This window comes from Marmota flaviventris, chromosome 3 (genome assembly GCF_047511675.1).
Source record: "Marmota flaviventris isolate mMarFla1 chromosome 3, mMarFla1.hap1, whole genome shotgun sequence".
Classification (NCBI taxonomy): Eukaryota; Metazoa; Chordata; class Mammalia; order Rodentia; family Sciuridae; genus Marmota; species Marmota flaviventris.
Window position 1 is genome coordinate 91,728,564 of NC_092500.1, and position 14,914 is coordinate 91,743,477.

A 14,914-nucleotide genomic window follows, 5' to 3' on the forward strand; every position below is an offset into this window, starting at 1 on the left:
AGCTCCTTATTTTCAGTAGTGTTTGCCTCACAGAATTGTTAAGATTAAATGTGATAGAAATGTTAAGAGTCTCACACATAAAATAGAGGCTCATATTTTATCAGAGTGGTAGAATAATATGGATTTTAAAATAAACCTTAATTTATATGAGACTAAAATGTCAGTGATTTGTAAATTACTACACCAATGAGATAAATTATTTTTAGCAACATACAAATTAGAATCGTATATTTTCTCTTCTTCCTTCATGATGCAATGAAATATGATGATTCAGCTTTTTCTGCAACACTGAGGGCAATTTGAAGAATTTAAGTTCATTAATTCCGACGAAATTAATTGCGCTTCATAATGTTTCTTTGTGGAAATTTCAGATGCATAGCCCTAGAGCTGTCAATAGTGGCCAAGTTGAAAACCAGATCCAAAAGATATTTCTAAACAATTCTCTTTTGGCCTCATTATGTTATATTCCATATAGACATATTACAACTCAATACACCACCTGACATTTTTTATGATGAAACACCTCATAATAGAAAAAAAGAATCATGCACTAGAAATCTGTTATCTGATGGAAATGACAAGGTGATAGGATTTTTTGCTTAAAGCAGGTAATTGGAAGATTCTACAGATAAAAACTGCCAAAAAATCAAAGTTCACCGCATACTGTGCAATTTGGTTTGGAAGTAACTTAAGACATCACACAGAGAATAAAATTATCATCTAACCGCATGAAATAGTGTCATTAAAGCACAGTAATTTCCTTCTAGGTAGTTTTATTATATATGGTGTGAATATTAATTTGTCCTGCTTTAAGTTAGGGACATAAATAGTTTTCAAATGAACAGTAGTTGTGTTATTATTCTGCCTTCAATAGTTTCTTCTTTACATTTTCTATTCCTTTTACTTCTCAGTATATAGATGTAAGCTATAATTATGACTTACCAAGTTATAAAATTTAGTAAGTTTCTCATCAATAACTTTTCTGAGACCAAAATTTATTTACTATTATGAGTGTCTTAGCTTGGATTGCTATAAGAAACTCTTTCCATAGACTAGAAGGTTTAAATGACAGACACGAATTTCTTATAGTTCTGGAGACCAGGAGTTTCAAGCTTGGGTGAAGTTCTCTTCCTGGGTTATAGAAAACAGCCTTGTTGCTGAGTCCTCACATAGGGGACAGAAAAAAGAAACAGAAAGCAAGTCTCTCATCTCTTCTTAAAAGGGCACTAATATCCCAAGAACCCTTCTCTCATGACCTCATCTAATCTAATTACCTCTCAAAGTCCCAACCTCCTAATTCTATACAACTGAGGGAGTAGGCTTTCAACACAGGAATTGGGGGCTGGGGAGAACAAACATTCAGAACCAAACACTAAAAATGCAGTAATGCTTTCATGTTATTGTTTTGGTCTAAATTAACAGGCATGCAGATAAAGTTTTCAGTATATTTCAATACTATATTCAGATAAACATGTATTTATTAAGTCAGGTGTTTCTGAATTGGCAGGAAGCCATAAAGACAGGAACATTGTCCTAAAGTGTATCAGTTTGTTAATGAAAATCAATGCAAAGGAGTCTTACCTTTCGTGATAACTTTCCTGGAGCTTCCCTATTTTTCTGTAGCTGAAGCTGAATAACTGATTTATCTTTCTGAAACATTTTGTGGCTCCCCAAACAGTGATCACTGAAGAAGAAAAAAATGAACACAATCACATCCTCCTACAATACCCTCAAGTGTGTGTTTTCTTCCTTGTCTTCATTTCCTTTTTATTTTTGGAACTTATTCTGGTAAAGTCTGGTAAGAGTAACCTGAGAGTGTGTGTGTGTATGTATGTGTGTGAATGAATATAATGAGAGGAGATCATATATACATAGATTAAGTGTAGCAGCATATTGTAATTTTTTAAAATGCATTAATAAATTAGAAAATGATTAAATACACTTACTATGGTTACAGTAAGCTATAATAAAGAATAATTTACAAAATTATTTATGTAGCAATCTCAAAACTGAGGTCCACATGCTTCTGGAGGCCTCTAAGTGATGCCACAGTATCTATGTGTTGGACCATTGTATGAAGGGAGCAGAGTTGAGTAGTAGAAATTTGATGGCTTTGGAGATATGTAGACTAGCTCTGTGACCTTAGGCAGGCTAAGTGAACTAAAACTATCTGAAATTCAATACTATCCTCTTTGGGTTTGAGAAATTAATGTCTACATCAAAGGGTTGACAAGAAGATTAAGCAAAAAAAAAATCCCTTCATATTTCAGAATTTCTAATGGCGTAATTATATTTTCTTTTCCTCTCTGTTTTTTGCCCCTAAATATTTGCCAAGCCCAAACTGCATAGTGATCACAGCAAATGGCTCTTTTGAAACATACCATTTTAAACAAAGTCTGAAGGATTTTTCTGTGAAATGAAAGGCTTTTGCTGGGTAGTCTCCTTTATTGCTTTCAACTTTTACATCTCCAACCCTTGTTATTCAGAAAAATTTGTTTTGTAAATGTATTTTATTCAAAGTATCTTGGCTAAATATGAGAAGGATTTCAGGAGAAAAAAATATCATACTGGAAGTTTGGGATCCTTAAAGTAATAATTTACTAAATATGTGGAACTCTTATGCCTAGCACAGTAACACAAATTAGAGTATTATTTGGTTAATATCCACTGTTATATTTAAATATTTAAATTATTTTGACAGTTTTTATTCTTAATACCTAACTTCTATATTACTATAGATTTATATTAAATATATTGTTTTAGTGATCTAGAACTACACTGGCCAGCATAGAAGCTATTTAGACACATGTGACTACAGATCAATTGCACTGAGGCTAGTCTGAATTAACATGTACTAAAAGTGTAAATTACTCACTGGATTTTGAAGATTCATCACAAATAATAGTGTGAAACATCTCAAAAACTTCATTTAATTACATATTGAAAGAATATTTCAGCCATATTGAGTTAAATAATAAATTAAGTATATTGTGGCTTGTTTCTTTTTCTATTTCTTATTATGGCTAGTAGAAAATTTAAAACTAATAGGTAACCCACATAACAGGTCCGTTGAATTGTACAATGCAAGAGAAAATTAAAATGAAGAAAAAAAAAGCATTAAAGACGAGATAGGAGGGTGGTATGATGTCTAATTTAATGAGAAAATGGAGAAAAATATATTTGTGTTTAAGGAGGTGTGTTAGTCAGCTTTTTGAAGCTGTGACCAAAATACCTGACATCAACAACTTAAAGGAGGAAAGATTTGTTTTGTTTCATGATTTCAAAGGTTTCAGTCCATGGTTGGCTGGTCCCATTGCTTTGGGCCTGAGGAGAGGCAGAATATCATGACAAATGGGTGTGGCAGAGGAAAGCTGCTCAGCTTATAGCAACCAGAGAGCAGAGAAAGAGAAAGAGGAAGGACCTAAGGACAAGATATGGTCGATATGGTCTCTAAGAGCATACCCATTCCTCCAACCATGACTCACCTGCCTGCTGTTTCTACCACCTTTTAGTAGTCCATTCAAATTATTAATCCACCAAATGGATTGTTATGGTTTGGATATAAGGTGTTATCCCCCAAGATCCTGTGTTAATGCACTAATATTCAGGGGTAAATGTTTAGATTATGACAGGTATGACCTAATCAGTCCATTCTAGTTTGAATGGACTGAATTTGTGGCACCCAAAGGCAGGTAGTGTGAGGTGGCAGGGGATAGGTCACTAGAGGCATGCCCTGGAAAGATTTGTCTTCCTTGCAGTCACTTCCCCTTACTCTCTTTGCTGCCTGGCTGCCCTGAGATAAACAGAAACTCCTCTGCCATGACCTTCTGCTATGATGTTCTACCTCTCTTATGGGCCAGAGCAATGGAGACAGTTAATCATGGAGTAAATCTCTGAAACCAGGGGCCAAAATATACTTTCCATCCTCTAAGTTTTCTTGTCAGCTATTTCATTCACAGCAACAAAAAGCTTACATATGGATTCATCCACTAATGAGGTTAGATACCTCACGATCCAATCATTTCCTTAAAGCCCCATCTCTGAACATTATTGCACTGGAGACCATGCTTTCAATACACGAGACTTTGGGTAACATTCCAGATCCAAAGCATAACAGAAATCTAGGTCTCAAAGGGGATAGTAGGAAAGGATACAATATCAAGACAAAGAAATGCAAAGCTTGGCAGTGTGGGAAGATGGGTTTGAACACATGTGGTTTTATACACTTATGAAATGAACACTGGAACTATATAGTTCAGATTGTACACTCAGATTTCAAGTCAGTGTGCTCAGTATGTTTTCTTTGATAATCATGTGTAAAATTAAACTGTTCAATAAACTGAATCTATGATGCAATCAAAAGTTGAGGTTTAGGTTTTTTTCTTAATATATACTTGCACATCAAGATTTCTGTACATTTATTATTCTCTCAACAAATATTTTATTCCAACTCTGCTATTTACTATCTTAGGAACTGTTATGAGTATACTTATCATTAAAGATGAACACTAAAAGGGTGCTTATACATAATTGTCTCTATTTCCTATTCATATATTACTCATGCTATTTAAAAGTATTTCTTTGGCAATATGTTATATAAAGAGAGATTGATAGTCTTAACACACACACACAAACACAAAAACAGAAATGCAAATACATCTGTCTTAAAGTGAAAAAAAAAAACTTTCTAGATAATACCCAATCTATGAATATTGATTCTCACCACCCTAGGCACTCCTCTAAACACAAATTTATGAGCAGGCTTTTTCACTGGAATAAATATATATCCTCATTTCATAGGATAACAGGGTCAAATGTTCTTCATTTATATGTAAGGAGTAGCCACAGAGGTATGTAGTGAAATATTAATGTCATGTATAGAAAAAGACTATTGTAATTTGACTGTAAGAATATTGAGAACCAGAATGTCTGACAGCTTTTTAAGATTTTTTAAAGAAAATTCAGTAATTATGTGAGACTTTAACACTTATTAAAACTAGGTCAGAAATACAGGTAAGGGGGGTTGCGGGTGCCAGTGGTAGACCTCTTGCCTGACATGCATGAGGGAGGGAGGGAGGGAGAGAGAGAGAGAGAGAGAGAGAGAGAGAGAGAGAGAGAGAGATTGTGAATCAGAAAGAGAGAGATTGATTGTGAGACTGAAAGAGAGAGATTGATTGTGAGAGAGGAGAGGACAAGAGAGGAAAGGAGAAGAGAGGAGAGAAGAAAAAGGAAAAGAAAGGAAAGAAAAGGAAAGGGGAAAAGAGAAAAGAAATAAACAAATATAACAAAATGGTAATGCTAGTATAGTACTTTACAGGGCATTTTTTTAAGTGGTATGTGCACACTTATGCATACAGGCATACATATATTCATTTGGCATTTGCTACTTTAAAATTTCTGTGATGATACATCTATAATATCATTTTTTAAGAGAGAGAGAGAATTTTTTAATATTTATTTTTTAGTTTTCAGTGGACACAACATCTTTATTTTATTTTTATATGGTGCTGAGGATCAAACCCAGTGCCCCTCGCATGCCAGGCGAGTGGCGCTACCGCTTGAGCCACAACCCACAGCCCCAATAATATCTTTTAATTCTAGTAAGCTGCTCTTTGTAACAAATAAAACAGTCCCATATTTTATGCTCAAAGTGGTATTTGGAGTTGTCTCAGCACAGATAAAGATTAGTGGTATGTGGTTTCTGATGCCAAAACTACTCAAGTTTATTGTTATTTTGCTTTCAGGGGAACAATGGATAGGAAAAGTTAAACTTCATTACTTGGAGAGACAGAAAGAAGTTGAATTATAAATCCAGGGCTTGTAGTTAGTAGAGATGGGTAATGCTCTTGAACAGAGACCATCTATGACATCAACAGTTATTATTCAAGAGGCAACTGGACCAAGGAGTTCTAAACCTTTCCTCTCAAATGCTTCGTTTTTCTTAAAGCAGCCTATAAAAGGCAATAAACAATCATGCTTCCTCACTTAATATGGTTATATTCCTTTTTACATAGAACACATATATTTTTAATTTGAAAATAAGATTAAATTGAATATACGAATGAAAGAGGTTTTCTTAATGCCAGAAGAAATGTTTTATAGCAAGTCTCAAGTTTGCAATGCCTTTTCTATGACTCCATGCAGTCAAAGCAATTAAGTAAGTAGTAGCACAATAATCTATATAAATGAAGTTAACTAAGACAGAATCAGTAAGAAAAACTCAACAGAGATGCTGGAACCCTGCATCCTCTGAAAAAAATAAGTCCTGAACTCTAAGAAGCTCTTTTTGGGTATGATATGAAAAAAAATGTAATAATGATACCAACACAGGAAATTAGAAATAGAAATTTTATTCCATCTCAAGGTTTCATTATCTTTCCTATAAGCACTCCAGAGGAGAAATATTCCACAACCTTACAGATGGTGGAATGCGATCATCATCATTACCCTAAGTACATATATAAAGGATACGAAGGATATGACTCTACTTTGTGTACAACCAGAGATATGAAAAATTGTGCTCTATATGTATAAGTTGTAAAGCATTCTGTTGTCATATATAACAAATTAAAATTTAAAAAATATTTAAAAAGGAACAGAATAAAATGGCATATTTCAGCTTATTAAGATGATATTGGTTAATTTTAAATAATATGTAACTCAAAAATTCTTTAGCTAAATTTTTCTTAATTTAGAGAAATTAGAACAGTAGGCTATTTAAATTTTAATTAATTCCAAATTTTGGAGGGTACTTAGAAATTACTAACTTTAAAAAACAATTCTTTTAAGGAACAAAATAACTTGATAGCTGCAGACTATAGTTCTAGATATAATGAAATTAAATGCTGTACCTATTACATTCAAGTCTGCTTTGCCATGTCTCCTTGGGAAAATCCTACAACATCTTTGTGCTTCTCTTTATCAAGTCTGTCTAGTAATGGTGTTTGCAAATTCAGCTTTTTAGAAAACCTAGGTATGAAATATGCTATATTTACTAAATGTGGCTTAATAATAAACTATCTTTATCTATTATAAGCTTTTTCTTTGGAGTGTTGTTCTCAAAAGAAAAACATATAGAGTATCCACATATGAGCACATTTGTTCTAACACAGAGTTATTGAATGAAAACTAAGTGTAAATTTGTATGGTGTTTTGTTGTTAGCTTTCTATTAGAGAAAGACAAAACAGTTAATTTGAAATGCTATGATAAACACTTTGAAGGAGATCGAAAATCTTAAAAGTACACCTCTTAATGAGTGATTGATCAACAGATTGTACTTTCTGAACCGTGTGTGAAAGCCCAAAGTTATGCCAGGTTCCTTCTATCTTCCCACATGATCCAGGGATTTTATAAGTGGAGGAGTATTCAAAGTAAGTCCAAAAACTTACAACATATTAGTTTATAATTTGAAGTCTTAGGCTGCTCTAAATGTGGTAAAATTGTCCAGTTTTTTAAGTTTGCTAAATGAAAGTTTTAATTTCATTGGGGGGGGGGGAGACAAACCCACCTGCCCTCAGGAATACCCCCATAAGAATATATACAACCCAATTTTTACTGTCAATGAACATAATCTCTTACCTTAAGTTGTATATACTTAGTTTTTTTCCTCACTGGTAATTAATAGTTTGATTTCTACTTTGAGTACAAGGAAATTCCAATATATAACGAAATGTTTAATGATCAAATGAACACAAATCATTGCAGGATTAACTAAAACAAGAGTTAAATAATAAAGTTTTTCTAAAGATTCTTTTAAATTTTTAATTAAAGGTACTTAACTTTTGGAGAGTACTTTCTCTTGCTAGTAAAAGTAATATAGTCAGGCAGGTGACTCATGCCTATAATCCCAGTGGGACACTGACCGCTGGAGGATCTAAAGTTCAAGGCCAGCTTCAGCAATTCAGTGAGGCCTTTAACAATTTAGGGAGATTCTATCTCAAAAATAAATAAGTAACTATGTAAATTAAAAGGGCTGGGGTTATAGTTCAGTTGTAAAGCAGTTCTGGATTTAATCCCTAGCACCTGAGAGAGAGAGAGAGAGAGAGAGAGAGAGAGAGAAAGAGAGAGGGAGAGAGAAAGAAAAGTAATATGTCTCCATATTCCTATATTTTTGTAACCCATTTAACGCTCTTCTTAATTTAGTCTGTATTGGGAAAGGCAGAAAGACAGAAAGGAAGTCTCAGGTAGATAACCTAGATTGATGTGATCACTCCTCGTGATAAATAAAGAATTCAATACTGCCTTTTTGCTTCTTAACCTAAATTTAAGAATGTATGATTATTTTAAGGTGAGGTTTTTAGTTACCATAAGATTTCTTCCTTTTCCGTTTTTATTGGGGGGAGTACTGGAGATTGAACCCAGGAACACTCTACCACTAAGCAACTTCTCCAGTCCTTTTTTATTTTATTTTGGGACAGGGTCTTACTAATTTGCTAAGGTTGGCCTTGAATTTGTGATCTTCCTGCTTCAGCCTTCTAAGTTGCTGGAATTACAGGCACGCGCCACAATCCCTGTCCATTTAAAATATATATATATAGATTAACCCCCCCCCAAAAAAAAAATATATATATATATTTAGAACTCTGAGGTGTAACATTCCTTGGTAACACTAAATAATAAAAGGAGTTTTGTTTCATTTTGATCAGGGATATAAAACTGGTCATTGTAAGCAAATAAAGGTCCAAACAGACTTTTCAAGAAAGAATATTCAGTTTCTCCTTATGAGGCATTTATGGTTAACTACTGACAATACAGTCATGGTTTATTTAGCTAAAGCTTTTGAATATAGCACATTTATTGTTTCACACAGCAGATGATCAGGAGAATTATTTCAAAATTGAATTATAAAGTAAGGCTTATTGGAAATTTTTTAGAGAAGACATTACTTAAATTATATAGACCAGGGGTGAGAAATAGAAAAACCTATATTCCTAGTAATCATTGGGCTAGAGAAAAAGTGATAAAATTATGAGATTGCATTGTAGTTCATATATTGTAAATATCTTTATGAAGAAAGATAAAGAACTCATGTGAGATGGCTACAAGTCTAAGTATCTATTGTTACTCTCTGGAAGGAAGGCAGATGTGGGAATACTATAGGGAACAGCCCTCAACTTGCAGTCCTCTTGTGCTGCAACTGAGGGGAAAGAGAAAATGCTGTACTTGCTGTCTCAAACCTGCCCCTGGACAAGTATGGTGGGATCAGCCTCTTGAAACAGATCATGAGAAATGGGATTACCAAGTATACCCCTTGCCATGGTAATTAAATTGGGGCTAAGGAACAGGAGCAAAATAAAATATTTCAATATTTTTGAATGAACCAGATATTTCTATTCCTCTATTATTTCTTGAATTTGTTATTTTCTTTTTCTCTTTTTGTGATGCTGGGGATGGACCCAGGACTTCATGCATGCTAACTATGTGCTCTATTTGGTAACTACAGACCCTGTACTCTCTATTCTGGTTCTAATTTACTAGTTCCATATCCTGTGCTTCATATTTAAAAAAGTATTATGCTTCCAGGAGCCTATAAAAATTGATGTTTTCTGTTCTAATTTTGAGTTTACTCTCTGTTCATAATAGTGTATCATTCAAAATCCTATTTATAAAGCATTTTCTGAGGAGAATACTAATAGTTAATGAGATCATATTTGATATATTTGAACTATCTGGTAAATATACCATGATTTCAATGTAGAATCAGTCAGAAATTTGTCATTTTTGAAGAGAGTTCCAGGCAGAAAATGTTAAAGTGAGTGCCTGGTATTTGTAGATTTTCTAGATACACTTAATAGGAAGAAGCAGAGCAAGAGCCATGGCAGGGGGAGGGTAGGAAGAGAAAGAACAGACAATGAGAGAGTTACAGGATATTTCAATTAAGACAAAATGTTTTTGATACTAAATTAAGATGAGGGTTAAATGGGTTACAAAAATATAGTTGATATATGAAAAAATGGAATTTTGTTTTTCCATGAGCTTACTGCTTATTTTTTAGTAAGTTATGAGGTATAAACATCTTAATTACTTTGTTGATTAGATTTAATTTTATATGATGCATTATTCTGGGAATGTGGGCAAATATTTTTTTCTTTAGGAGAGTATAAATTCTGGTCCTTTATATCCTTGGCTTTTAATCTTGTGCTACTTTAAAAGGTGAGCTGTGGCCCAGCAACATAGACTTCACCCAAAAGCCTGTTGGAAATGCCAATTCTGAGGCCACTCCAGATCAAATGAGTCAGAACAGATCCTCAGGCGACTCTTATGACACAGTAAAGTCTGAGACACTTGCATTAGTTTATTGGTATGAATGTAAATATATTGTGTAATTTATATATGCACGTATACATGTGCATATAGTCATGTTTATTTACATTTCCTCTTTTTTCAGGATTTTATATACTATTCTACTTGGTAAAGAAAGGATAATTCAATAAAAATACAAAATAGAACTTAGGTAATACAAAATAGAGAACCACAAACATGCCATTAGCAAAGCTGCAGGGTGGGGGGAAGCATCCTGATGATTGGCATTTCAATTTGAATGACAAAGGGACTTCTCTGTAATGGGGTTCAGGACACACTATCCCAAAATAGGAAACCCTGGCATTTTAAGAAACAGCAGCAGAATAAGCTCACTCTCATCCCCCCCCCCCCCCATTGCTCTGCTTCTAGGAAACAGGTCACAAAAATCATCATTCCAAAGGCACACTCCCTACACCCTGAGGACAGGCATATCCTTATCCCCCAGACAAAGTCTTCAGTAAGAATCTGAACAAACAGGCCCCCTTTGCTTGCTTCCCATCCTCATTCTGAAATTCTACCCGCTTTGTTCACTCACACTTCCCGTGACTGTCCTGTCTTCATCGTATTTAAATGTAAAAACACCTGGTTCTCAATGTTTCTTTGGGTCTTCATTTCTGAAGGACACAGTGTGAAATAAATCATATGCTTCATTTCTTATTAATCTGTCTTTTGCTATAAGTGCTTCAGCCATGAACCTAGCAATGGGTAAGAAATATTTTTTCTCCTACAACTATATCCTCTAAGCTTGGTTGGTTCCACAAGTATTTATTGTGGCTATTTTAACAGACAGATATACTATCTGAAAGAAATCAAGTAGTTTAAAGTTTGAGAATTTGCTATTTAATCCAGAGTGGATGAGAAACAAATGAATATCAATAAAAATACATGTGTTTAATAACCAGAAAAGTAATACTTCTTTTAGGATATTGGATTTCTGATGAACTCATGAAAGCTTAAGGAAATGAGAGTAATAGTAGTTAAAAATAGTACTACTCAATTTCACTGATTAAAAACATTTTAGGCCTAGAATATTCACATGTAATACCATTCATTCCAAAGAAAATATTATTATTCCCATTTAACAGGTGGGAAAAGTGAGAGATAAATTATCTTTAGAATCTGCTTGTGCAGATTCTGATACTTGAAAAAGGTGCTGATAACTTAGGTTGGAGAACGAATAGCCTTTTAAACAAGTGGTACAAAGGAAACTATATATAGGTGAATGAAACTAGATTCCCATCTTTCACCCTGCACAAAAGCCAACTTGAAGTGAATTAAAGACCAGGAATTACACAAGAAACTTTGCAATGGCTAGAAGAAAACACTCTACATGTCAAAGGAACCAACTTCCTTAACAAGTGCAAGAAATAAAACCGAAAATTAATATGTGAGAGAGCATCAAATTAAAAAGCTTATGCACAGCAAAGGCAATGATTAAGATTATGAACAGAGAGCCTAAATCATGGGAGAGAATAATTGCCAGCTATTTCTTCAACATGGGGTTAATATCCAGAATATATAAAGAACTCAAAAAATTAAAAACAAAAACAAAAAACCACCGCAGGGGCTGGGATTGTGGCTCAATGGTAGCATGCTTGCTTTGCATGTGTGAAGCACTGGGTTTGATCCTCAACACCACATATAAATAAATAAAATAAAGGTATCATGTCAATCCACAACCAAAACAACAACAACAATAAAACACCACAAATAATCAAGAAATAAGTCAATAAATGGGAAAAAATACTAAACAGACGCTTTTCAAAAGAAGAAATGCAAATGACCAACAAATATATGAAAAAATGTCCAACATCCCTAGCAATCAGAGAAATGCAAATCAAAACAACATTGGAATTTCTTTTCACTCCACTTAGGCAATTATCAAGAATACAAATAATGATAAATTTGGCAAGGATGTGGAGAAAAGGTACACTCATGCATTGCTGGTGGTACTGCATACTAGTACCACTACTTTGAAAAGCAGTATGGTGATCTCTCAAAAGACTAGCAATGGAATCACCATATGACCCAGATATCTCACTCCTTGGTATTTATCCAAAAGAATTAAAATCAGCAGTCTATAGAAAAAGAATCACTTTAATGTTTATAGCAGCACAATTTACAATAGACAAGATATGAAACCAGCCCAGGTGCCCATCTACAGATGAATGGAGAAAGAAAATGTGGTAGAGTTTTAATCGATGGATGGAACAAGAGAAAATGGATGGAACAGGAGAAAATCATGCTAAGTGAAATAAGCCAGACTCAGATAGTCTAGGGTTGAATGCTGTCTTGCATATGCTGAAGCACAACAAAATAAGAAAATAAAGGCGGGGAGGTCCCATGAAAAAAGAAGGGAAGTCATTATAGTAGAGAAAAGGAATAGAGAGGAGGAAGAAAGGATGGGAAAAGGAAAGAGCTGCAGAATGAAATCAGCTAAATTATGCTATATACATATACAAATAAATCACAGTGAATTTCAACCAATATGTATATTTAGAGTGTACCAATTAAAAAATAAATTAATTAATAGAAGGAAGACCAGTAGAGTAGAGGAAGGCAAACAGGGAGAGAAGAGAGGAATGAAAAAGGAAGTACTGCAGACTGAAATGGAGAAAATTATATTCCATACAAGTGTGATTAATTGAAGATGAACCTGAATGTATTATACAGCTATAATGAATTAACACAAACCTTTTTTTAAATAACATTTTTAGAATGAAATTACATAGGACAATATTCATAATATCTAATTTTATATTTGGCATAGTAAATATTTTGTTATAAACATCTGTGTCTCCATACATGTATATGTGTGCACTGAAAGGATGAAAGAGTTTATAACAAAATAATAATAATGACTCACTAACCTATGCTGATTTTCATAAAATCTGACTTAGTTTCTCAATATCCCTTCAGTGCTCAGATACTTAATGCATTTCAAACTTGACTAGTTATCATGCATCCTCGAAAGTTTTGTTTCTTTCAGATCTATTTTATTGTCATTGGACTTACCATTGAACCTGGTCATCATCTTCTATCTCTTCCTCTCACACAATCCCTCATTTTCACTCACCAAGTTTTTAAATTCCACCATGTTAATATCCCTGGATTTCACTCCTCCTGTGCGGCCTCCTGCAACTCCTTCGTCTCTGGCCCTGTCAGTCTCTCACATGTTCAGGAAGGATCTCCAAACTACTTCTAATTCCATTAAAGCCTATGTTATTATTCACGTTGTCATTTGCGTTTCCCCAGTAGAAACAATTTATTTCTTTAACTGAATGATAACAAAGTCATGCTTATTGTGGAAACTCCATAAATAAAAAATGACTAAATATCATCTATATTGTAATTCTTTTCAAGGTATAATGACTCTAACATTTTAGTGTGTAGGATCTCATTTTCTTCTAAATAAAAATATATCTTTTCAATAAAATTGGTATCTTAAAAGGTGGTTTGAAAGGTATCTATTTTACTTTCATTAATTACAATGATTGTTTTATAACAACACATATAATACTATTTTTAAAAAGTAGTTTATAAATTTTATGCTTTATTTTAAAATTTATTAAATTATGTTTTATAATATATGTTCCAGAATTCTAGTGTATTATTGAAGTATTAGACCCCCAGTTTTCTTTTTTACATTTAATATCATGCTATACCAAATATCTTCATATCTAAGTTTTTTGTGTAGTTATGATTTTTTAGAAATATTTTTGAAGCCAAATTTCTGACATAGCAATTATAGTGAAGATTTTGGACACATATTTGACAAAATTCTTTCAGCAATTGCAGTATCAATTCACATTCCCAGCAGCTGTTTAGATTATGTACATTTTTCCATTAAATTTCATGATAAGTATTTTAACAATTTGATAGGCAAAAATGACATCTCATTGTTTCAATTGCATGTTTGTTATTAGTTAGGTTAAACTCTTTAAATATTCTTTTTTTACTTGAATTGTGCTTTGCATATTCTTGAGAGAACCTATTTAATTCTGTTCATACTTGTATTTAAAACCACATTATAAGTGCATTTTATATATTCTAAGACTAATGAGATCTTATCACATATTACTTACTTCTTTTCTGAGTATTCATCTTTTAAATACAGGTTGACCATTGACCTTTCTTTGTGCCATTTTCTTATTCTTGCCCTTAATCTTTTCTTTCCTCTGCTCTGAAGTACATTGACATATAATATTAATATTACACTCACATTAGGCATTGTAATAACTGCACAGCAAGGAAGAGGGCAAGGGTTATGTATAAATCTTGTATTCCCAGTGATCAACCAAATATTTTACATGTATGGTGCTCAGTAGGTTTTGAATTAGACTGTTATGGTCCTTGTACCCCATCCTTGCCAACTCTATACTTTCTTAGCCAGCATTAAGAACTATTGCCGTTTCTATGTCCCACTCAAGTGCTTTTGCCATAAGGTTTAGAAGTTAAAAGCCAAGGCTATGCAGGCAGTCAAACCCTAGACTGAATTCAGGCTTTACTCAACCTTCTTATCTGTGTGACCTTGAACCAAGCCTCAGATTTTCCGCTTGTAAAACAGGTGGCAATTTAGTACCTATCTCATGCAAGCATTAATGAAACTTT

General features: G+C 33.5%; 1 protein-coding gene across 2 annotated transcripts in view; it reads right to left on the reverse strand.

The window, feature by feature from the left end:
• Positions 1-14,914, reverse strand: part of Pik3c2g (phosphatidylinositol-4-phosphate 3-kinase catalytic subunit type 2 gamma) — a 352,426-nt gene that overhangs the window by 306,001 nt on the left and 31,511 nt on the right. For both annotated transcript variants that reach the window (XM_027955972.2, XM_027955971.2), the window contains exon 5: positions 1,582-1,684. In XM_027955972.2, coding sequence (XP_027811773.2) covers positions 1,582-1,684 — 103 coding nt within the window. The remainder of the gene's footprint in view (positions 1-1,581; positions 1,685-14,914) is intronic.